Source organism: Siphateles boraxobius, unplaced genomic scaffold (genome assembly GCF_051911475.1).
Source record: "Siphateles boraxobius isolate OS27281-9 unplaced genomic scaffold, OSU_SipBor_1 13, whole genome shotgun sequence".
NCBI classification, from domain to species: Eukaryota; Metazoa; Chordata; class Actinopteri; order Cypriniformes; family Leuciscidae; genus Siphateles; species Siphateles boraxobius.
The window spans coordinates 20,307,816-20,333,949 of record NW_027508733.1 but is presented as its reverse complement, the minus strand read 5'-3'; the positions used below and the strand labels follow the sequence as shown (position 1 = coordinate 20,333,949).

The 26,134-nt window shown below is 36.0% G+C and overlaps 1 protein-coding gene across 7 annotated transcripts in view; it reads right to left on the bottom strand.

Annotated features, from left to right (window-relative positions):
• The window catches only part of gatad2ab (GATA zinc finger domain containing 2Ab), a 31,911-nt gene extending 10,609 nt beyond the window's left edge, over positions 1-21,302 (bottom strand). Inside the window, exons 1-3 of one of the 7 annotated variants that reach the window (XM_077226547.1) lie at positions 19,156-19,315; positions 16,542-16,658; positions 1,889-2,147 (exon numbers count right to left, since the gene is read on the bottom strand). In XM_077226547.1, the coding sequence (XP_077082662.1) occupies positions 1,889-2,147; positions 16,542-16,653 (371 nt within the window). In that variant the 5' untranslated portion in view covers positions 16,654-16,658; positions 19,156-19,315. Of the gene's footprint in view, positions 1-1,888; positions 2,148-4,760; positions 5,195-16,541; positions 16,659-19,155; positions 19,346-20,879 lie in introns of those variants that run through there. The other 6 variants (XM_077226546.1, XM_077226545.1, XM_077226550.1 and 3 more) reach the window with 6 other exon arrangements.
• Positions 21,303-26,134: the final 4,832 nt, after the last annotated feature.

The following is a 26,134-nucleotide window of genomic DNA, read 5'->3' as shown; positions in this document are numbered from 1 at the left end:
CTCCTCTCTATAGCAATTATTTTAAGTCCACATGCGTGCTATGGGTCATTAAAAGGGATTCCTGAGGTAAATGTAGCGTTACGTGGCATATGTTGTTCTCCAGCTGTTTTGTGGACATCTTTCCGCGGTTGAAAAAAACTGATCGATCGATTTTATTACATCTCGGTAAGTTGGTAGTAAAGAGTAACAGATGTTCGGTTCACGTGCCGCTTGAACTGAGATCTGTCAGCGTTCTCTCACGTCACATTTACAAGCGCCAAAACGGTGTTTATTGTTTGAATTTCGTAATAAAATTGACAGAATCTGAGAGCTGAGAATCTGTTTCATATCAACATTAACCTGCTCTGTCTTGTCTGTCGGTGTCAGTGTCCTCTTTGCTTAGCGATTTTTCTCTGCGTGAGAAAAGGGATGTGTGGCGTGAGAGCGTATAAAAAGTGACAAAAGTGCGTCTCTCACAGTGAATTCGTGAGAGTTGGCGGCCCTGCAGATTCAGCTTGTATGTTTTCGGCGGGTTGGCCTCTGCTGCCGCGGTCTTGTTCATTTGCCATGTTTGTGTATCTCTATCATGGCAAGCGCTGAGCCCGGTCGGAACTACGGGAACCCAGATGGGAGCGTCGGCGGTTGTTAAAGAGAAAACCGATTTTCATTCAAAAAAATCGGCGTAAACTACACATTCGAGTTAATCGATAAAATCGATTTATCGCCCAGCCCTAATCACAGGTTATAAAAAATATTAGGCAGCACAACTGATTCCAACTTTGACAATACATCATCATATCAGAATGATTCCTGAAGGATCATGTGACACTGAAGACTGGAGTAATGATGCTGAAAATTCAGCTTTGATCACAGGAATAAATTATATTTTAAAGTATATTAAAATGGAAAACCGTTATTTTAAATTGTTATAATATTTTACAATATTACTGTTTTAACTGTATTTTTGATCAAATAAATGCAGCCTTGATGAGCAGAAGAAACTTCTTTCAAAAACAAAAATAGTAATGGTAATGTGGACATACATTCAAAATGTTTCTTAGGAAGAAAATCACATTAGAATGATTTCTGAAGGATCTTGTGACATTGAAGACAGGAGTAATGATGCTAAAAATTCAGCTTTGATCACATGAATAAATTACATTTTAAATTGGTTAAAATACAATTTTTTTAATTGCAATAATATTCAAAATATTACTCTTTTACTGTATTTTTGATCAAATGAATGCAGCCTTAAGCCACAAGTGAATTATTTTAAAAAACATTCGAAATCAACCAGAACCTTCTGAATGGTAGTGTTTATTATTAAATTAGAATAATATATTCTGCAAAAGTTGTTAGTTCATAAAACTTATTGAAATGACTAATGCTATTTAATTGAACCTTGCTGTAAAATGGTAACGTATTAATATTGTTCTCCCATTTATGCACTTAGTCTTTTATCTGCATCACTTAACTTCACTGAACATGGTTTTTTGCATGGTTTCTGACTTTATAAATCCCAAGTTGTTATTTTTCAATGTTGCACCAAATTCGTGGAATTCAAGTTAAACTTGAATCGTACGCATGTTATATAAACGAGGCCTTAAAACCAGCAAAGCAGAAGCGGCACCAGACTGAACTCGGGCCGTTCTCTTTTGCATCTACTTGATACCTTGTTTACTTTGCATTTAGCAGATGCTTTATATTCAGAACTACTAGCAGGAAGTCTCAGCGGAGCAGCCTGAGGTTAACAGCCCTCGGCACAAACACAAAAGAGAAACGGCAGGACCAAGATCAAGCTAATTCTCCAGTTCACAGGTCATGACTACCTAAGATCAAGAAGCTTTGGTGTTTCATTAAAGGAGTTTTGGGGATAAAAATACACACTTATGTTCGACCTGTGGTCTACCTCTTAGATGTGCTCATGTCCACAGGCTCGTCGCTGGTCTGTACCTCCACCTTGATGGTGGCCTTCACCTCCCCAGCCCGCAGGATGTTAGCCACCTTGCTGGCCTGTTCACTTTTGGTCTTCAGTCCATCTACAGCTCCCAGTTCTCCTCTCTCCAGCTTGACCTTTTTCAAGTCAGCCTCCGAAGAAGGGGCATCTCGCTCCAGAGCCCGCTTCTGACTACGAGTCTGACGCACCGCCTCTTCCGACATCTTCTCACCTGTAAAACAACATCAGAGTCAAGCAAATTCAGCCAGATAGACTATTATATTATATAGTGTAATTTGTCTTAATGACAAATAATATGTACACACAAGTGCTAAAACAATGAATGCATATTTTACACAATATTTGGTCAATTCACAATTATGCTTTTTTTCAACAATACTGATAAACTTAGGAAATGATAATATGTAGAGAGCCTGAACAGATGCGTTTTATGTGGCGTTCACACAGGATGTGAACTGGATCATCTGATGCCATTGCTAATAATCTAAAAATGGACTAAAACTGTACACTACAATGACTAAAAACAATATCAATATACATGTATATGATTCATGATTTTCCCATTTGTTGAGATTGAACTCACAACTTATAGGTGAAAAAATATTTAAGAGTAGAAATGTATATTTTAACTTTAGAAAAATCCTTTTTTTAAAACAATTTCCAATATTTCCACCAGGATTCTGAGGAACATCAAATCTAAGTTATGTAACAAAACACTCCTTTTTCTTGATGCGTCAACTTTAAACTTGTTTGAAAAAAACATTTAAAACAATTAAATTGGTCGAGAGACTTTAAAGACATTTATAATGTCTTCTATTTCCAATAAATGCTGTTATTTTGAACTTTGAAATCTATCACTAATACATAATTATACCATATCAAGGAACCAGATTTTTACTCAAAGAATTTTGATACCGTTTTGGGTTGCCACTTGATGTCTAGATTAAACAAAAATATATAAAAAACAAAAACAAAGCAATAATATAATATAATAATAAATTACAGAATAACATAATATTACTCATAGAATAAATAAAAAAATAAATAATTTTACTATTAAAAATAAATATTTTTAGAAAATTAATTTGTTTAATGTTTTGTGGAATAAGTAAAAAATATATATTTTACTACTACTACCACTAGAATAAATACATAATATTTGTTGTGATGTTTCCCCCGCTGCTTGCTTTAGAACAACTCCAGAATTGTCTTTATAGTTTGAATGTTTAGTTTCTAAATGTCGCTTGGCTTATAACAGCCAAGAATTCAACACATGAAACATTGCAGACGACTCAAGTGCTAACTTGACATCGCAGGCTGTTCATTATCAAAATAAAATAGTCAACCAAGCATATAAAAGTTACACTGTGCTCAATTTAAATTAGTATATTAATACTTTATATTACAAATTAATACTAAATTAGTCCTCAGTACAATCTGTGGTGTTCAGCCTGACCACAATCCCACAGTGGTGTGATGCCAAACACATTTCTGTGCATGTGAAGTATGATGTTTTATGTCGATACTTATACGCGAGTGAGGTACAAAGCCTAGTTCACATAACAAATATGTTTAGTATCCAAACACATCGCGAATGTAAGCATTTGGATTTGTGCCGAATGATAGACTCTACGTGAGCCCAACGGCGGTTTCAGTTTTACTTGAAATTAATTAGTTTTGGCTTAAGTTTATATAGCCACTTATGTTTTTCATTCTGTTCTGTTCTGATTCTGAATACCGCTAAATTTAAAGGATTTTTTGTAGAATGAGGGGAGCTTAAAAGCCTATCATAATGTTTATTAAGTTTGTAAACATTTCACTTTATTTACCGGTATTTTACATTAGTCCTGAATGTAATAATAAAATGTGACATATGTGGCTGTTTTTTCCTCAAAAAAAAACAACACAATTTTATGTGTATCGCATTTTTTAACCACGCAGCCTTTAAATAATACTTTAAAAATGACTTAAATAATTTTTTAAACCATTAAATAGGGATGCACCATTATTGAAAATTTTACCGATAACGATAACCACTAATTCTTTATATTTGAAAGTCGACAACCGATATATTGGCCGATAAATCTAAATCCTAATTTTTGAGAGCCTGATTAAAAAAAAAATGTCTCACCATTAAAAGCCATGACCCAAACACAATTATGATCTCAGAACTGTATGTACCCTATATGGCAGACTTGCGCTGCACTTAACCTTATTTTCCTTTTTGAAGTGATTTTAATCATATTTCAAGCAATTCAAAACCATCATGGTGAACAGTGTGCATCTCAAGTGTATCAGCTGAAGGAAATAATCCATTATTTATCGGCTTTAACATATCAGACAAATGTTCTTACCTGGCCAATATCGATAACTTATATCGGCCGATACCGATATGGTGACCGATATATTGTGCATCCCTACCATTTAACATAGTATTTATTGGTAAAAATTCTTACTGTTGGTTAACGGTTGACCAGTTAATCATGAGCATCCCTAACTTTAAAAGATTACTTGCATTTGACATAGTTTTTCCTTTCAGAACAGATCTGCACCCCTATTTTGGGTCACAACCGGTCGAGAATTACAGCTATATGATGATGTTTGTACCTGAGCAAGACAACTCAAACAACAGTTTTTAAAAGTGGCATTTCTTAAAGAGAGACCACAGAAGCAAAGCCCTCGAGCAGGAATCGCACCAAGCAGAAGCCTGAATTGTGCCAGGCTGTGAGGTTTAAAACATGCATTCAAACCCCAACAGCCACTTTACAGGAAGCAAATCCATCATTTGGGTACATCAAGGCACATACGAAACGTGTCGACCTACCTGTCTTACATATGATATCAGCCATCTGATAGCAAGACAGCTGACTCAACACCCAGGCCTGCTCTCATCTGCCATTACATCACTAGGCTCCACATGACCCTTCCCAAGATTCCATGGGACACATAAAGCATTTCCCCTGAAAACCAGTCTGAACCGGTTGGTGGACGCAGCCGAGAGACTGAAGCAGGTTTTTAACCCCTTAAGAGACTGACTGGCAGCGAATGCGGCCACACAGACGCAGGAGTTTTGCCAGTGGGGGGAAGGGCCGCACGCATTCCAAAACACAAGTCTTTCAGAGATGAGGAGGAAGTGTCCGCCCCTTTGTTGCTCGCAAAATAACAACCGCCACAGTGGTCTCGACAATAAAGGTAGTAAATAAACCAAACGACTTTAAGAGCACATTTGATCATGTTGATCCAAACAAGCTTATGCTAACTGTAGGATCTGATCATCTTAATCCTTGAAATTGAAAGAGTTTCGGTGTCTCGTGATCCATGACTTTCACATTTGTTTGTGGTTTTCAAACAAGGATTTTTAGAGATAGCACTCTTTAGAGATAGCACTTTTTAGAGATAGCACTACAAGGCTTTATTAGGCCTGGAAACCCCAATTTCTAATATTGCCAAGATTCTGAAGAAAATCAAAGCTATAGTATGTAACAATAAAAATCCTTTTTCTTGATGCATCAACTTTTTCTTACAACACTATGGTGGTCTTGAGTCAAACTTGCTCAAAACTAATGAAATAACTGAGAGTAAAGATATTTATATTGTTACTTTAAATAAACGCTGTTCTTTTGAACTCTCTATTTATCAAAGAATCTTACAATAAAATGTATCGCGGTTTCCACAAAAATATTAAGCAGCACAACTGTTTCTTGAGCATCAAATCAACATATTAGAATGATTTCTGAATGACTGAAGACTGGAGTAGTGATGCTGAAAAATCAGCTTTGATCACTGCAATAAATTACATTTTAAAATATATTGAAATAGAAAAAAATATATTTTAAATGGTAATAATATTTCATATTATTACTGTTTGTAATGTATTTTTGATCAAATAAATGCAGCCTTGGTGAGCAGAAGAGAAATTATATTACAACCGTATTAAGTAACTGTACTGTTTCCCATCAAGTTATTTTTGGTGAAATAAACAGTCGTTTGTCCTGAATTATTTTTATTTTTTGGGGGGGGTCACAGATATAATCGTCCATGTAAATGAACACTGGACAGGGTTCTTAAAAGTAGGTCACCAAACCTGTCAATGTATCCTGTCAGTTAGAAATGCAGTCAGCCGAGCCCATTGCACTATCACATGTCCATCGGCAAGAAAATCATTAGCTTAAAGGAGTATTTGCTGTACATAATAAACATATGACAGTAAAGAGACTTTTAAAAGTACATACTAAATCCCAAATGATCTCCAACTAAGACAACAACAAAAACAAAAATTTCACCACTTAATGTCATACTGAGAACCGGACTGCCATGTTTTCATTCTGAGCGACCAGTTGAGTCATACACAAGCCACTTGTTCTGGTTAGGAAATGGATGCTTGTCGCTAAAGCTGCAGACACGTGGCTTGCACAGCCTCATGGGAAGCGGATGGCATCATATATATACAACACTTGCGCCTCAACAACAACAGGTTTTGAAATGAAGAATCCAAACCCTTTTTTAAAAAGAATCAAAGAATCAAAAAACAACCTACACATTTTCCTCACTTTCATATAACCGAAGCTTAAAACGGACCACAGTGTGACGCAAGACAGGAAGCTTAATATTTTAATATCAACAAACAGTATGCAGAGGATTATTTATACATCAGTGTTTGGGTTTTACTAATTGGATTGAGACATCATGAAAACCACTTGCCACATAAAGGTTGAGCATTTGTTTGTTTACTAACAATTACACTGAGGAAATACTCAAATATAGGTGACGTCTGCATTCGATAAAGCATAAACAGCACGACAGCGGTGTATTGGATTGTCTTGAGCTGTGTGAAAAACATGTCTGTTCATGCCACGCCACGACGAGCTGGGAGCGCGGTGACTATCCTCATGGGGCCTTCTGAAGAAGAGTCGTCTGATGTAATGACTGCCCTTAGGACGCAGGCCGAGCAAGACAATAGCATCGCTAGTGCTATACAACAACACAGCATGGCGGCAACACAACCCAAACTGAATCGGTACATTCAGCTGGTCAACTATAAGGACAACCCGCTGGCCCAGGAAAGACGAAATTGTCACTTGACCTACTGCAACTGTACACGTTTGATTTTCTGTGACAAATTCTGCTTGTGGACCTTATTAAACTTCTCATTTTACTAGATAAAATTATCAAGCTGGTTGACATTGCAAGAATGACCTGTAAAAGCATCAATAAGAATAAGCTACAATAAATAAATAATTAAAATAAAATAAAAATTTTAAATAATAAATAAATACATTTAAATAAAAATATATTCTTTGTAAAGAATATATGAAGCATGAAAAAAAGTATAAAAAAATATTTAATATAATACCTATAGGCCTGGTTTCACAGACAGGGCTTAGATTAAGCCAGGATTAGGCTTTAGTTCAATAAGGGCATTTAAGTGCCTTTTATAAATGTGCCTTAGAAAAAACATTATGTGGATCTTAAGACATCAACTCACATATTTTATGATATGTCACTGCAAGTTCAAACTCAAACATGCATTTTAGTCTGAGACGGTGTATGTGAAGTATATGTGTGCTCCAAAACAAGTTGAAAACTGAGCTACTGTTATTAAATCCTTATCAAATTACTTATCGAATCTTAAAACGAATTTAATGGATTCAAATCAAGTTTAATGATCCATGAATATGCAAATTAGCCCCACTGAGTCAACTTTGCTGTAGTAAATGCTGCACAATGTCAAGTGGAAATACTGGTTTAATTCAGCCATATATATTTGAAACAGAAACTGATTCAGAAGAAGTGGAAGAGTGAATTATACAAGTCAACGTATAAGAATGGTAATGCGTTTTATGTATCGCTCTCTACAAAGTTGGACAGGGACACATAACAGTAATTAATATGATTAGCCTTTTGCTTGACTCCGTTATCAAACAACTAATAACGTGTTGCTAATGTTACATAGACCACGTTCTTGTTCGCCATTTCAAAGTAAGACAGCTGCCTTCTAAAAATCAGTATCCTTAGAAACGCTTTGAACAACTTAGAACGTCAGTAGAGAAAGGCATATAGCCTAGTACATTATAACATTGTAATATACATCATATACATAATAAAGTATTTTTCATATCAGAAGAAAAATATATCGGGTTAACCTGGCTTCTCTTGGCACTCCCACGTTGATGGGATTGGTTACAACATATTTGTGACGTAGAGAACCAGGGCGTTTTCAAACCGTCTTTGGTTCACTGCCGTTTTAAGGAGAAAATACTCAACAATGGTGTTGACTTATGAATGTCCACATGGTTTATCTTAAAGCATATTAAAAGCAACACATAAACCACATTAAAAACTGGATTTTAATTTTTCACCACAGGCCTTTAACTATAGTATGAGCGATATAATCGATGCTCAAGTTAGAAAAACAACACCACAGGTCACCCTAAACAGAGATGAGAACCAAGACACAGGCCAGTCTGCACAGGATTAGCGTGCCCAAGTCTAAGCGCTTCCAGGACAGTAGAGTTGCTTTAACAGAGCTAGCCTAGTTCAGAAGGACTTCCTGATTGAGTCACCAACACATTTCTAAAAACCAATCAGATAAGCACTGAAAAACAAAGTTCCAGGTAAGTCTAACATACTACAGATGTTCCTCTGGATCTCTAACAACTAGCTCATCTTGTCATCCAACAATGGTGAAGTGGCTGCCAAGAGGGTTGAGCCAAAGGTGCCTCTGTCGTCTCCAGTCCTGCATATCAAGGGTTAAGCCCTGCCATTTTAACACCACAGACAGATCAGGCCACGAGGGTGTTACCTAACAAAATGGACGTTGTTAACCCTGTATCTGCTGGAAGATCCACCTGGTGTGCCCCCTAACAACAGGACGACACAGAAAGAAAGTACACCCGATTGCTTTTCACGTGGGCACAAAGAATAACTTGTGCTGTAAGAACAGTCGTGAGCAGCCACCCCCTCTCACACACACACACACACACACACACACACACACACACACACACACGCGCATATACCCATCCCCCACTGTGATCTCAAACAGACTAGAGTGCAAATGTACACTGACAAACACACACATTTACAATACTGGTCTTCAGATCAGTTAGCTATAGTCAAATTGGTAGATAAGAATAACCACCAATGGGGCACCAAAGTGTGTTAAAATTTCCAGTAATTACTGGGGACGGTCACGACCAATGACTTGTTGATTAGTGAGGTCAACTTGTATTTTTTTTTTTCAACTTCAAAATTTTAAATGAGCATCCTAAAAGACAGTCAAACCATTTCAGAAAAGTCATAGTTGACTGGGTTAAATCCCTTTTAAAGCACGACTGCTATAGCCATAGTCAAACACATTCACATGAGTGTTGCATTTTTAAGATGGTGCGTCAAGTAAAAAGTAATTTTTAAAAAACATTTTAAAAGGCAGAATACTTATTTTCTAAACGCCCTCTAAGAAACATCCAATTGCAAATGCAAAACAATGCTTTTGGAAAAGTTGCGCCCTTGATGTTGCTATAGCCAAAATGCATTCAAACAAATGTCATTTTAGGCAGCACAAATGTTGGCATACCAACTTTTTTTTTTTTACTTGCTCGCTAGCTGTTTTTGAACACAAAAAAATAGCATATTATGTAGACAAAAACTCTCTTGGAAATACATCCCTTTTGAGCACCATCACTACACCCAAACAAATTAAAACCGGTTTTGTTGCTGAACGTCCCAGCATAAATGCTGCGGGGTTTTTTTCAAATGGGGTGCCAACTTTTAAAGGGGTTCCATTATGCCCTTTTACGAAAGTCTTGATTTTGTTTTTGGGGTGTACTAGAATATGTTTTCATGCTTGATTGTTCAAAAAACACATTATTTTGCACATATTTTACATTATTACAGCTTCTATCTCCCCTATCTGGGTCGGACGTTTCGTTAGGTCCTGTTTCTATGAAGCTCCTCCTTCTGAAATGAGCTATGATTGTTTAGCTGGCCCAGTGTGTTGTCATTGGCAGCGCTTAGCGCGTTCAGGAAATGTCACACCCCTTCATAACTGTGAGCTCTACTCAGATGTAAATATTAATGATTGTGTCAATTTCAAACCATTTCGAGCCCGATTCAGACCCTGACAATCTTAATGAACAAGAGGATTGGACAGTTTTCCTAAGGGGCTTACAAAAGCTAAAGTAAACATTACATCAATACAGTAATGTTACTTAGCAGGCTAGCGGAGGCAAAGTTTTGCCCTTCATTTACATCATAGCTATCATAGCAACGACATAAAGCTTATAATTGGGACTGTCAATAGAAAACACAACTACAAATAATAAGACATACTTAAAAGATGTGATCTATAAACAACAGATTGTCCAGACAAAATGGGAACGGCTACGTCTTTCAGGAGAATCTTTTGTGCGTATAGCCTTCATTGTACTCTCTTCTGGAAGCTGTTCTCCGCAAAATGTGCAACGCAAAGACAAACATTGAGGTGATAATGTTCAGGAACAGTGTTAAAAATAAATTTTAACCTCTCTACGTTTGTCAGCCTTAGGACAATCTTTTTCCGGAGTGTAAAAAACAGCGACAACAACTCTTCCTCTTCTCTAAAGCAGCCCAACATTCCCTCAAACCCTTTGTTGTGTGTTCCCTGGGGGCAGAGTTTATGCAAATGTTATGGTTTGTGATGTCACCAACCCGGGAAGAAGCTTGTTGTAGTCCCTACCAGCTGTTTGTTGTAGTCCTTAAAGCGATTTCTGTAAAAGAAAATATCTCCCTTTGCATTGAACTTTGATTTGATTCACTTCAAAAGGGGAAAATACAGTTAAGTGTGCAGTCATAGGCCTTGTCTACACTGCAGGTTTTGATGCCCAATTCTGATTTGTAGCCTATCCGATTTTGTTGACTGTCCGTTTACACATTCTTTCAATTGTGACCCATATCCGATTCATGTGTTTACAATTGCCATACTATCTGCAACATTGTGCATGCTTAAAGGGTTAAATTCTCTTGCATGGATGGACGAATGCAAAATGGTGCTAACTCTACGATATATGTGAAGTTCGCCAAACATCACCATGATTTTGAGGCAGAGGAGGACGTAAAAGGCCATAATTGCAGCCTGCGCATATGCTTCAGTTATTGTGTGTGAGACAGATCGCAGGACTGGTGGGAGCATATTGTGGCAGGCTTTAACGAGGAGCAGTGGGTCCGAAATTTTAGGATTAGCGAGCCAACCTTTGATATGTTGGGTCAACGTTTGCAGATGCGCACCGGGGTCGCTCTCGTCATTAAACCACGGAGACGTTGCCTGATGCCTCAGAAAATCCGATCTGCTTGTTTACATGACAGTCGCATTGGCATATATCTGATTTATATCGGATTTATATCCACATATGAATGAGGCCTGAAACTGATCTCGAAATATCCGAATGCATGCGTTTTTTTCCTTTTTACACGGTCATAGAACACATCCGATCTGTGTCACGTATGAGCAAAAAAAATCGGAATTGGGTCACATTTCAATGACATTTCAATGAGGCTAGATAAAAAATGTATGAGAACATTATAATTGTGTGCTTGGGACATTTTAATGGCGAGTTTTTGTAATCAGGCTCCTTAAAAATTATATTCAAATTTTGATTTAGATTTATCGGCCAGGGCTCCAGACTAACTTTTTTCACCTCCGTCCTGGAACCGTCCTGAAAGACCATTTGAACCGTCCTAAAGTGAATATCAACCGACCCAAAATAAAAATGTTGATCTACTGTAGATTTAGTCGGCTAAAATCTTATTGTATTTCGTCGACTAAAACTAAAACAATTCAGAGGACTAAAATATAATGGGTTTAGTTTAATTGTAATGCATTAATTTAGAATTTCACAATTTCCAAACCCACATTCTTCTGGAGAAAACATCTATTAACCTGTTAATATGAAATATTTTAAAGTTTGAACATGCAATAAAGATACAGATTTACCTACTGTGACTTAAAAAATATCTTAAAATTAGATAAAACCACTTTTCCTAAAGTAGAATAGTCTTCTATTCAATTAATGATATATGCATTCTTTATAACTACTTACAGTACATCATTCTTTATTCTTTCAAGCAGCAGACGACATATTTATTTGCATGAATTAAATATGATGAAATCCTTATTAAAGATATTAACGAGCAGTGGATGCTTTTCGCTTTCTTTTGTTGCTTGATCAATATTAAGGACACAGAGCGCATTTGGTTTATTACCCACTGTCACTTTAAGACATAGGATCATGTCCATGACATGCGGATCCAATTGCACTGATGCACATCCGATACACTCAAAACTGTTTAAGATAACCAACATAGTTTACATGAATACTCTCCAAAACTGACATTTTGTCATAATGTTGTGTGTATTTGTCCATTCAGAAACAAAAGAGAGCTCAATTCAGTACTCGCGCGCAGTATAGTGCATGGCTATCGCGCGCGTCTATGTGCATGGCTGCACGCTTCGAATCGGGTGTGTGCACACAGAAAACCGTACCGAATAGAGCTCTTTATTTGCGTCATCGTCACTCTTATTCAGATCTATATGTCTGCTCTACTCATTCTCCCAGACGTTTACAATTTTTAACGTTTCATGAGACATGCAGCGCATGTTAACCCGTGTGCCGCTGGGTAGATCAGCACGTTACAGTACAAATGTGCGCATCTACCCCAAACACAAGACATCAGTTCTGCTGACTGGATCGCTTCTCAAATCGTCACTATCTAACATTTTTGTCTAGTTTATTCGTTGACGAAAATGTCAGTAGATTTTCGTCATAGTTTTTGTCATTCAAAACTAGTTTTTATTTAGTTATCGTCTCGTTTTCGTCTGGGAGAAATATCGTTGACGAAAATAATGAAATTATTCGTCAACGAAATTAACACTGCACCAACAACAGGGACTGTCCCCAGAAAACGTGAAAGTCTGGTCACCCTAAATGACTGACTAAGAAAAAAGACCACAAATTATATTGAAATCTAAATGTAAGCTTTAGCTAATATACACACATAACCGAGGTAGCGCTAATTAGCTATCTAACGTTAGTAAGTTAGTAGCAAGCAGTTAGCAAACTGTTTCAATCCAATGACTAATAAAAATCAAATAATCAATTAAAATTGTACTCGCATCAAACTCGGGGATTGTAGGCCTACTCGGGTTCGATGGAGGAGATGCAAGGGCTGTCTTGGAGCTAAATCTGTTTTACCTTACCGTTGTTTAACCAACCAGCGCAACATATTTGCAATGTCATTAACCCATTTGATAGATGTTTCCGCGGAACAAATCTCCGGGTGAGTAGCCAACCAGTGATAGTAGCTATAGTAACAGCATGAGAAGACGCGCTCCGTTTGTAGTCAGCGCTTGGTCTTTATTTTGGCATTTTCTAAGCAAGTTAGTCTAATAGGCTAGTAATAATTGAACACGCATACAAAAAATGTCTTTCGTCCTGTAGGCCTCCTGGAGAATATTTCTGTTCGTCCTAAACACATTTTCTATCGTCCCAAGGACGATAGGACACCGTTAGTCTCGAGCCCAAGTTATCGGACAATATAACGGTTATCGGCTTTCCAATATAAAGAATTATCGGTTATCGGATTAGCCAAAGATTTCATATCAGTGCATCCCTAATTAACATGCAAGAAGACATTAAAACCCTCTGGAAAAAATGGTCTCTAAATTCAATCCCTTTTAAGCACTGTTGCATAACACATTCACAGACACAGACTAATGTTTTTCTAAAGTTTCTAAACTTTTAACGCAAACCAGCTCAATTATTTATAATTATTAAGACTAGTTTAAGCTAATCAACAATTGTAGGTCTAGGACTGCCATTTGATCGTTACAAATCCAGGATGTATGAACAAATCCATACGGTCAGTTCACCTTCATAATCCTGGTGTCAAACTTAACTAATCGGCTGAAGACTTAAATTTAGATTGGAGCACTTATTTTGAATGGCAGCCGGATTCTGCAGTTAATCTCTCTGGTCTGTCGGCCCGAGAGCCCGACCTACAAAGAACTGACAGAGGAAACAAGTGGATAGGCTTGGTCTGATCTTGAAAACTTCTGCACTTCTACATTTTGATCAAATATTGAAGAGTATTACCTCAGACATGACTCTGAACTTTGCAACTGCAACTTAATTTGTGGTGTATATATATGGTAACATACCACAAATCATGCCGTTTGTTGAGGAGAGGTGTGCTAAAACTTTTCCAAGTGATAAGATTTAGAATTTGCACAATAAGATGGGCAACAAAAACCCAAAATTACATTGACCCAAGCCATATCAAGGACAAGAATATCATCGCTGACATCTCTTTTACGCTTGGGCAAAATGCACATATAGGGGAAAACAAACAAGCCCCAATGTGTCCGAGGTGTGCGAGGACCCATAAGTCTTCACTCCTGTATTCATGTCACTACGGCACACAGAGAGTTCCAGAGTTGCCGCGTCAGCAAAGTCCAGCTTTGACACACAGTGGAAAAAACTGAAGAAACACTAGAAAAACACAGAATTAGCTTCTTGGTTCATAACAAGCCCCCTTCCTACCCAACTCAATGCACGGTGGAAAAAACATGTCTGATGTATAAATCGGCAGTTTATTACTCAAGACAACTTAATTTTCCTCTTCTCTTCCAAAAAAGATTACCACTTGATTTTGAAATTCAAGAACTTGAATTCACTAGCCTTGATTTATAGTCAGACTTTTTACCTTTACTATGGGCTCTACTAAACCTTCCTTGGGCAGTAGTAGCCTAGTAGTAGAAGTAGAAATTGTAATGCCATGTCAGCAGCTGAGACTATTTTCATGGCAAGAGCTGAGTTACAAGTTATACAAGAGTTGCATAAATATAATAAAAAATAAATAAATAAAAATATGTAAAAAAAAAAGAGAAATTCAGCAGTTTAAAATTACACAAGATGTTTTACATTTAAATATGATAAAACTTTTTTTCTGGCAAATTCTTACTAAACAAGTCCTTAAGTAAGCTTATCCTGCCTGTGTAAAACTAAATGATCAGAATTAGAAGCAAAACTAATTCAATTCTTAGCATTTATAGTTTAACTCTTACATGGTGGGGCTTAAAAATAAAAACAAATCTATGAAATAAAGGGTGTTACACATTTTTTTAGAAATAGTTTTACAACAATTTTTCATGCTTTATGTATGCTATGTTAAAGTTAACCTAATTTCTGCACGATCAAACCATTTTCACCGGTCATTCCAACAACACTATACATGAAACTTCGAATCATCAGGTTGTTGCAAAAACACACATCCGTAAACCAAATAAGCCACAAGAACTCTTGGTCTGTATATTAAATTGGATATGAGAAAGTATTCAAACGTAAAAGTATTTAATTACACACCTGTTGATGTATACTGTTGATATACATTAATGGTATACTGTATATGATTTAACTTACAAAATACAAATAGTCAGAAACTCAAAATACTTTGAAGTTTGATTTTGAGATTCAGGAAATTATAATTATGAACGATGCCCAATAATAATAATAATAATAATAATAATAATAAAATTAATAACAACCATATTTTTTTTTTACCCAATAACAATAACCAAATGATAAAATATGCACAAATGATAAAATATGCACAAAAGAGAAACACTATTTCCTAACTGCGCCAATTCAAAACTGTAATGGCTGTAAAATGAAAAATATATATTCAGATCTATTTACTATTAATTGACAAGTAATAAACAGTTAATAGTACGTAATAGACAAGTTGGTTTCAGAATTCCATTTTTAGGAACCCTGCGAAAAGGTGGTGATTTCCAGGAAAACCAGCGAGCAACCCCTACACAAAACCACACCTTACTGATAATGACAGTCAGCTGAAAGTGAAACACTCAAACTGTAGCTAATACAATGGCATGTACTTCTGGTCTATAGCCAGGACAGAAGTCTTTCAAAAAACAGTAGAATAAAAGTCACATAGCCACGTCAATCGGAATAAATTGGCCATATCCGATTGAAATTTCATTCGGATTCTATGGGGTGGTTCTGATTGAGAGGACATGTAAACACTTGATCAGATTAAAAAAAAACGAAACTGGAAAGTACTGCGCATGTGCAATGTTGTGGAAATGGCGTAATGACATTTGTCACACGTAATACAAGCTGTTGTTGTATGAAGTGTCATTCTAAAATTTCCCTCCATTCATCGTCTGTGAAGTGGAGTAGGACAACGTCCCACCACTCCTTCAGACTCTCATTGGGCAATGGGAATTTTTACTGCTTGATAAATATAAGCAGTGCGATAAACTAGTTCATGTGTTTGTCGTCTCCTAGTAAGGATCCACAATAGATAAACATGCGTAAACAGCGGGAAACTGTATATTCATGCAGTGTGTGCATTTTGAAAAATCAATTCCGCTTTGAAGCTTGAGACATAAACACGCACATCAACCCAATCGCTTCGAATTCATCAATCCATGTAAACGCTTTAGTGTGTCCTTCATATTACACATCTATAAGTCTCCAGCTCTCTTCCCCTGACTTTCCTCATCCGACGTTATCAGGGAAGTTGAGGTAAAACAGTAAAAAGATCTCACTAGATTGCAGTGAACATGTATCAGTCTCCAGCCCTTCACCAGCAGCCACCATCTCAGATACAGCAGCTCTGGTGTGTTTCTCAGGTAATGATGAATGGATCCCAGCCCTCATTTCTGCTAAATATACATGGAAACAAAACTATTATTTTTCAACAAGTCTCTTATGAAGGAGAAGCCCATTGGTATTCAGGCTTGTTCTTGGCATGGCATGAGATTGAGAGACATGCCTACTACAACTCACATGAGTGATGCAAAGTGGCTTAACTGGTTGCCTAATAGACACTCAACATGGTACGCAAGGATTCGACAACACCCGGCACATTATGACAGAAGCATATTGGGAAATTCTGTGTGGTATGGCCGAAATTGAAGTGTTTGCACATTTTTTTTATGCACTATGATTATACTTAGTGGTTTCTTGTGACACTAAATTGGTCCCACCCTATTTACAAAAAGCCACCTCAAGTCATCCTTCAGAAAAAAACATCTTATAAGCCACCACACCCATGAAGACCTACCTTGAACTACACCTCTGCTCCACCTTGAGAAACAGCACAAGTATTTCAGCAGGATCATCATGATATCATGTGATATCACACATCATCAGAGCTGACGGTCAGTTGCGCTTTTAAACAAGTCCAAAGTCTCAGAATTTAAACAACTGCCATTTTATAACCAACACAGATGCTAAATTCATCTTGGGTCAGTTGGTGTACGTTTACTGGATTCACATATTAGAACATAATTACAAGTGTGCATGTAAACAACACAAAATCCTTTATGCTATTTTTCATCTAAAACTGTTTTAAACAACAACACTACCATTCAGAAGTGTGGGGTTGGTAAGATTTTATGTTTTTGAACAAAGTCTCTTCTGCTCACCAAGGCTGCATTTATTTGATCACAAATACAGTAAAAACAGGAATATTGTGCAATATTATTACAATTTAAAAGAACTGTTTTCTATATATTTATTCCTGTGATCAAAGCTGAATTTTCAGCATCATTACTCCAGTCTTCAGTGTCACATGATCCTTCAGAAATCATATGCTGATTTGCTGATCAAGAAAAATTTCTTATTATAACCAATTTTGAAAACATTTTGATTAGTCCTAATATTTCTGAGGTAAAGGTGATACCCGTTCAAAACAACAGCATTTATTTGAAATGGAAATCTTTTGTGACATTATCAGTGTCTTTACTGTCACTTTTGATTAATTTAATGCATCCTTGCAGAATAAAAGTATTAATTTCTTTACTGACCCAAACCTTTTGAATGGTAGCGTGTAAATGATATCAAAAACATCATATTGAGATGCACTACATGTAACATCAATGGTATGACAACAAGCCTAAACAAGTGAAACTCTGAACCCTGACCTTGGTCTCAACCTCTGAACTGACGACTTACATGTTATTAGTCACAAATCTAACAGCATAAACCAGGCAGACAACATTTTTTAAACCGTATTACGATGGGAACACAATAAGCAGACCAACTCTTAATCTTTAACCCATTCAGACCCATTGAAACATCTAATATCAATGGACACTGTAAATGAAAGTTTAGGCCGTCTTGGTTTCACATGAACACTTTTACATGGCTGGTGTAAATATCACACGGCCAATTTCACCCTATGAAGAATTATGTCTGTATCAAAGGAAGGCATGATACTGATACCACCACATTTAGTATATATATTTAAAGGGTCAGTTATTAAAATATTATTACGAGAGCTGTCTCATTTAGATCATAACAACAATACATAATGAAAACAGACATTTGTGACCAGTGGGAAACTCAGAGACTCATTTTGATTAACTGTACTGTACTGTTAAAATAACCAAAACAAAGTGAAAGTAAAATTGCCTTACAGAATTTCTTTATTGTTTTCAAAGTTCTTGGGTCTTATTGACCAACTGAGCAATTTTAACCCTGTAGTTTCCCACTGGTTTCAATTGTGAGCAAGAATTAAACACATACTTTCATAACTTTGAAAAATACATAAAAAGTGTTTCATTCGGGTGTTCAAAGAGTAAAATTCACATGTCCACTTATCTGGAAGAATATGGGATTAAATGGGTTAATTCATTTTACTACCCACTTCTCTCTATTAATCAAATCCAATACAATGGTCATAAACATCAATTTCTGACAGATAATCTAATGACTAAATCCAACATTTCTTAACTAGTGTTTAAAAAGGAGTTTGAGCTTGGTAAAGCTCAGTGGCAACAACAACCCAATTCTTGAATAAATAAGACCCCGGTGAGTTTAGTGCTGAGGAAGCAAAACTAGTTAGCTAACCCGGCTAACATCAGCTAATGCTGACTTACTCATCAAGTCCAATTAGCAGGCGAGCTAAATGAATAGTTTATATCCCCTAAACAGAAAACAATTGAGCAGTTTCTTCTCTAAAGTTGATTATTATATCGCACGGTATCGGTATCGATATAGTTAGATGGAATCTGTCAAATTTATTTGATGAAATTGATGGTTAAGTTTGTAAATCCCCTGTTTAACTCAACAGTCCAGTTGCTAGCAAAGCTAATGTGAAGTCAAAACACCCTGAAACCCTCAAGTATCACTAAATCTCTCTTTAGAAGAACTTACTGAGAAGATGAAACGCTTATTAGTCTTCTGGGGGACCTCCACGCGTCTGGTTGTTGTTCTTTACCCTAGTATTTTGGTGTAAAACTATCCCGGGGATCCCCTCACTGTCTATCTGCCCTGCCCGCTGCCGCTCTGGTCGCCAAATAAAGATCCTCGCTGCTGCTGCCTACACATGGACCCGAGACACCGCAGTGCGCATGCGCAGTGGCGCACTGGCCCATATGAAGAGGAGATTTATATGAGGAAGAGCATCCAAACACCATAGTCACCATAACAAGAATTTACTTACGTAACCATAGTTTTACGATTAAATAGCTACTGTTGTATTCTGTTGAATCATCATAGGCCTACTGTACATTTTTTTGTAAAGGCAATGATGTCAAGTCACATTTTTGGATATTTAGCAATGAAATGGTCAGACAACAAACCAAATGTTTCTTTCTTTCTTATTATGCTACAAAATTAGTTAACGACTATAAAAATGCAAAGGCAAAAGGAGAGCTTTTCAAATATAATATTCTAGATCATGTTGTTTCAATAAAAGAAATTGCGAAAATATTATGGAGGACTGACAACATAAATAAATGTTTAAATATTTAAATTAAAACCATTACATTTATAAAATACCTCCTAAATATCAATTGTACCATAATTTCCTCTTGGTATGACGTGATTGTAAAAATTAATTTAGATTGTAAGTGACTTAACTGATTAAATAAAGGCTAAAAAAAACATTTTTTTCTCCAATTAAATTACATTAATCTGAATGGTAACACTTTACAATAGAGTTAATTAGTTAACATAAGTTAACTACATTAGTTAGCATGATCTAATAATGAACTGCATTTATACAGCATTTATTAATCTTTGTTAATGTTAATTTCAACATTTCCTAATACTTTATTAAAATCCTGTTAACATTAGTTAATGCACTGTGAACTAACAATGAACAGCTGTCATTTTATTAAATAAAGTTAACAAAGATTGGATGTATTGGAACAAATCTATTGCTCATGGTTAGTTGGTGTTAGTTAAAGCATTAACTCATGTTAACTATTGAACCTTATTGTAAAGTGGTAACCTGCCATTAGTATATATTTTGGTCCATATGAAGATCAGTGTTTAAAATGTCAAGACACAAATTTTACTCAGGTAGGCCTAAATCAAATTGCTTCATGTCCAGTTCAGGTTTGGCAAAAGTTTTAAAGTAATGTACATTGATTTATATATTTGCTATTGAATCTTAAACGCGATTCTAAAACACTCCAACATAATCTGGGCGATTTTGCCAGACTTCATCTGATAACTTGTCAACTATTATTATCTCATTTCAAACTGCATGAGAAAACACTGTCAAAGGGGGTGCTCTACGGCTCACAAAATCTATTTAATCTATCTATTTTAATATTTTCTATTACATTTTTAAATATTAGTAACTGGCGTGCAAATGAAAATCCTCTGCACAAATTTCAATAAAATAATAATAATTAAAAAAAAAACTCGTCCTGTAATCACAAACGACTGTAATTCGTCCATCCCAACAAGCGCTGAGAAAAGTATCAGAAACCACGTTGCAACGTCGTCTACGAAAAGCACACTCAAATAATAGTAAAATAGACAGACAAAAGTCATCACAGACAAAAGTTATACCGTAACAGTCTTATACATCATGTTTTTATGTCTTATAAACATGTACATCAAATTATCTAATTCCGTAAACATACCAAGTCCGTTAGCTTCCTGAATTAGTTTCCGCTTGCCTTGTTGAAGTCGACTGTGACCCAGGTATAGCTCAGGGTCCGGGTGCAGCTCCGTGGGCTTCTTATCGACGAAATGAAACGAACACACATAAACTCTCTTCGGAGGATTTTTTAATTTTAGAGCCGCGAGCCAAGCTAGTTTCCTCTCCTCTTTAGTCGGCATACAGTGCAATGCATACGGCGCCGGGCACGGACATTCATGCCTGATTTGTTGGTGTTCAATGCAGATAATTTCTTGAAAAACCTTGAGTTTTTTCGAGTTATTGTAACAACCAGATACCGCACAGGTCGAACCGGAGCTCATTTTAAACTCAAGTTCGCTGTATGCGTATATAATAAAGAATAATAATATAATTTTAAAAAAGGAGACGGACCGGAAGCAGAACACCGGCAAACGGAAATAGGGAGAAGTTGCATTGTTTTCCAAACCAAACTTTATTTTTATTTTTATTAGTACAACATATAGTTACTTAGATGATAAAAACGTAAAATGTATAAATATTTAAAGCATTTAAAAAGGTTTAGAATAGATTTTACAAGTTGTTTTCTAAACTATCATTTTACTTTCACACCGAGGTCAGCTGTGGTTTGGACTTAGCCTACACTAAATCTTAGGCTATTTATCTTTTGATTGCATATAGCCTACTGTCGGCTACATTTTGTCCATCTATTTTTGTTAACCAGGGAGATTATATTATCCTTGGTTTCACAGACAAGGCTTAAGATATAGTATCAGACTAAAATGCATGTTTGAGCTGTTTTAACTGAAAGTTAAACTTGCACTGATATCTTAAAATATGTCATTGTTTTGTCTCAAGATGCACACTAGTAATGTTTCTAAGGCAAGTTAATAAAAGCTACTTAATGTTCTAATTGAACTAAGGCCTAATCCTGGCTTAAGTTAAACCCTGTCTGTGAAACCAGGCCAATTTTGCTAAAAGAATTCAGATCTGAGGCCTGTTGCATGAAGCTAGTTGAACATACTGAGTTTCAGAGTAAGTTTAGAGTTGACAAACCTAATCCAACCTGGGGCTTATACCATGAAGCCAGTTTATTTAGCTAGCCAGGTATGTTTCAGTTTAGTTTGCGCCAACCCTGCATGGGTTTTAGGCACTATGAAAGTGGTTTGGCTTTTAGCAGTGTTCATCGCCATAGTAACTTACGCTCCATGGCTAACCTGGTCCGGGGCCGGTTATGTTCCAGGTAAGAGGTTACAAACTGAACTTGGACCAATCGGCTGTGAGCAAAGTGACACATGTCTGATGCCTCCACCTGTTTATACTCCAAATTAAAGGTCACTATAGCAAATGATTTTTAAAGAGAAAACCGTCTGGCTTTTACTAATGCTTATTTAGAATAATAATTTTGTATGATTTAGATATAGATATACCCTTAATCGATCGCACATGTACAATTTTAGTTTAGTTAAATATATGAAGGTAATATAAATATGCTTTAGAATAAATAGATAAAGCTATAAAATGACTACATGTGAGCTTAAATGTTCAATTCTCTCTATACCTTTATCAGCTGTATAAATTAACATCACAACTTTTACTTGCACTGATATAGCAAGACCTTTCCTTTTTGTTGTACTCATTTATAGACAGCTATTTTCTTCTTGCTGTGTAAATTTGTTTACATTTTTAATATTTTTCAATCTTGTAATATTCTACAGAAGAGAGAAGTGAATCGCGCTGCTTCTCTCGCGAGAAATGAATCGATTGCATGTGATTGGCTGTTCGCTACTGATGTCACACCTAAACTCAGGATCAAAGCCTGAGTTGACGGAGAAAGTTGATAATCAGCATCTATCTATTAGTTATCGAAACTAATCCTCTAACCCTGAGTTTGTTCAACGACCAGGTTTAACGGGCTCATAACACTTGGTATAAATGTTCTTTGTCAACTAACAGCCAATCACATGAAACACGGAGAGCGTCAGTTCGATTCACTTCTCTGTTGAAGATTAAAGGGTTAGTTCACCCAAAAATAAAATTATCCCATAATTCACTCACCCTCAAGCCATCCTATGACTTTCTTCTTTCAGCCAAACACAATCTGGGTTATAATAAAAAATATCCTGGCTCTTCCCAGCTTTAAAAGGGGAGTGAATGGTCTGAGATTTTGAAGTGATGTGTTATTGTAAAAAAAATAATCACTGGCTTCCGGTAACGGCCGTACACGAGTCTTGTTCCAGAGAAAGAGTGACCTCTGACCTGACATGTGACAAACATGGAAGCGCAGAGAATAGAGCAAAACTGTTGCCCAGCCCTGTTAGTTTAAACCGTGAGAGACGTAAAAGCTTACGCTACTCCTACATCCTACGTCATTCGCAGGGTCAGAGGTCACTCTTCTGCCAGAACTAGACTCGCGTCCGACGGGTACCAGAAGCCAGTATGGATAAATTTGGATATTTTTCTTACAAAAACGCATCGCTTCACTTCAGAAGGCATTTATAAACCCCCTGGAGCCGTATGGATACACTGAAGTATGGATCACTTTTATGATGGATGGATGTGCTTTTTCGGGCTTAAAAATCTATTCACTCCCATTATAAAGCTGGGAAGAGCCAGGATATTTTTTTTAATATATCTTCGATTGTGTTTGGCTGAAAGAAGAAAGTTATATACACCTAGGATGGCTTGAGGGGGAGTAAATTATGGAATAACTTTCATTTTTGGATGAACTAACCCTTAAGTGATCATTTTGAAAAAAATATCATGAAGTTGATGCATTTACAAGGCAGGAATAAAAACAACTGCTGCAACGAAAGTTCTCTGAAATTCTTTCAAAACTTCTTTAATTTGGAGGAGATTTACAGGAAGAGGGGCTTTATATCATCAGATACATGTCACTTTACTCACAGCGGATTGGTCCAGTTTTGTTATGCAATCTCTAACCCAGAATAAAACTTACTTCGGAACAGGTTAGCCGTGTAGCGTAAGTAACAAACCAATCCACCTTCTTGAGCCCAAAAACCCAGAGTTTGCTCAAACTAATCTTGAACTTACTTGGGCCACAGAATACACCCATAGCTTGTTTGGATGTCCAGTGACATCTACTGGTTGTTTTGAGGTATGACAGCTCATAATGAACAACCATATTTAACTAGTGATGCAATTTCCAGCACTTTACTACGGTTTACTTTACAACCATATCTCAATTCTAAGACATAATTAGGGGTGTGTGTGTGTGTGTGTGTGTGTGTGTGTGTGTATATATATATATATATATATACAGGTCCTTCTCAAAAAATTAGCATATTGTGATAAAGTTCATTATTTTCCATAATGTAATGATAAAAATTAAACTTTCATATATTTTAGATTCATTGCACACCAACTGAAATATTTCAGGACTTTTATTGTTTTAATACTGATGATTTTGGCATACAGCTCATGAAAACCCAAAATTCCTATCTCAAAAAATTTGATATATATATATAATACATAAAAATATGTAGGCCTAATTTCTTAAGAAACACACGAGAAGTAAGTTAAAAAAATCATTAACCTAGAATTTGAGGCCAGTAATAATTTTAAACTAACTTCATCAGTTGTTATCCTAAATTAAGTTTTTGTTTTTACATGATGGGGGTTATTAAAGGCGTGTGTTACATCTTCAAGTGACATTAATAAGAGCCTAAAAGTTTAACAACAAGGATTTAAAAAACAAATATTCAAACAAATCAATTACTAAACAATAAATGTGCTTATTTTAGAATAACGCTTTATATTATTTTAATATGCATAAATAAATACAATAATTATGTTAATTATTATTATTACTAATATTTTTTAAAAAATAGGCTATAGCTAGATAAAAGATTTAATATGAAATACAGTTGGAAACAAACAACATACGTACAATTATGTCCCCAGTTTAAATATTTATAGAATTGTTAATTTGATTTATTTTTAAAGATTTTATTCGGGTTTTTAAATAATTTTTCAAATGATGGCGTGCTTAAACCCCAATTTCCACACCACTAGGTGGCAGCAAAGGCTAGGGTATCCTTACATAAATTAGCAAATATATTATTGATGTTGAGATGCGAATTAAAAAAGTCTGTTAAATAATTCTCGTCTAATTTTGAACTAAATCTTAGATCTTACAACATCATAGAGTTAATTACTTTAATAGTTCGCCAGGCTAAATGGATGTCAGATTAGAGTCCGTTTGTCCTCTTCCGCTAGATGGCATTATTATATAGCAATTCAATGTTTGACAAAAACCCTGATGAGATTCTGGCCTGAACTTGACCTTGGCAGTACAATATATATGCCCTTTAACAACAAATTGCAACATAAATTCCTATGGTGTGCTTATTTAAGAGTTTTTATTATTATTATTCAACATGCTTAAAGTTTTTTATGGCTGATGTAGGTTATAGGCCTACTGGACAAAATCAGGATGATATTTGATTTCTTATAAGGTTTTCAACATACACTAACAAATTAATTAAGAAAACAATACCAATATAAATATAAATATACTTATTATAAATGTAAATGCAATATAGAATAATATCTCAAATTCAAAATAAAAACGCATTGGTTCTCAACCCCTCCTTAGATATTGTGTGTGTCGAACTGTGAAGGTTATCTTGAATTATTTGCCTGCTAATTAATTAACTCAGTGATTGTTAGAGATGAGAAACTTCTGTTTTTGCTGAACTTACGGGCATCTTTTCTTGCCGAACCCGCGGTTGTTTCTACAGAGTAGGGTACCAGGGCTGGGTGAAATCTAATTTGCATGTATTTAAATGACGCATGAATAATTTACACAAGGCTTGAAGAAGGCAAAACAGAAACTCAGTCGACTCACGATCATCTTCGGACAGTACAAAAAAAAACGGTCCTAAAAACAAAGTCTACGGCTTCCTTCAGGTAAAAACAAATGCGGCACTGTGTGTGTGTGTGTTTGGCTATATGTGAGCGACGTCCCATTATATGGCCTTTTTGGCAGCTTCACAAGCATCCACTTACTAGAACCTTCCATAAATTACCGCCACATTAAAATGCCCCACGCGACATTATGGAAAGGCTTCTAAAAAGGCAAGGAAACACATATTTACACACACAAAACAAATGGCATTTTCAGAGGGAAAAAAATCTCTATTTTTACACACTTAGTCGTTAACCTGCATCTACCCCTGTTTTTGCCTTTCCCGCGTTTCTACAGTCTTTTTGGTTTTATATGAAAGAGGTGTTGCT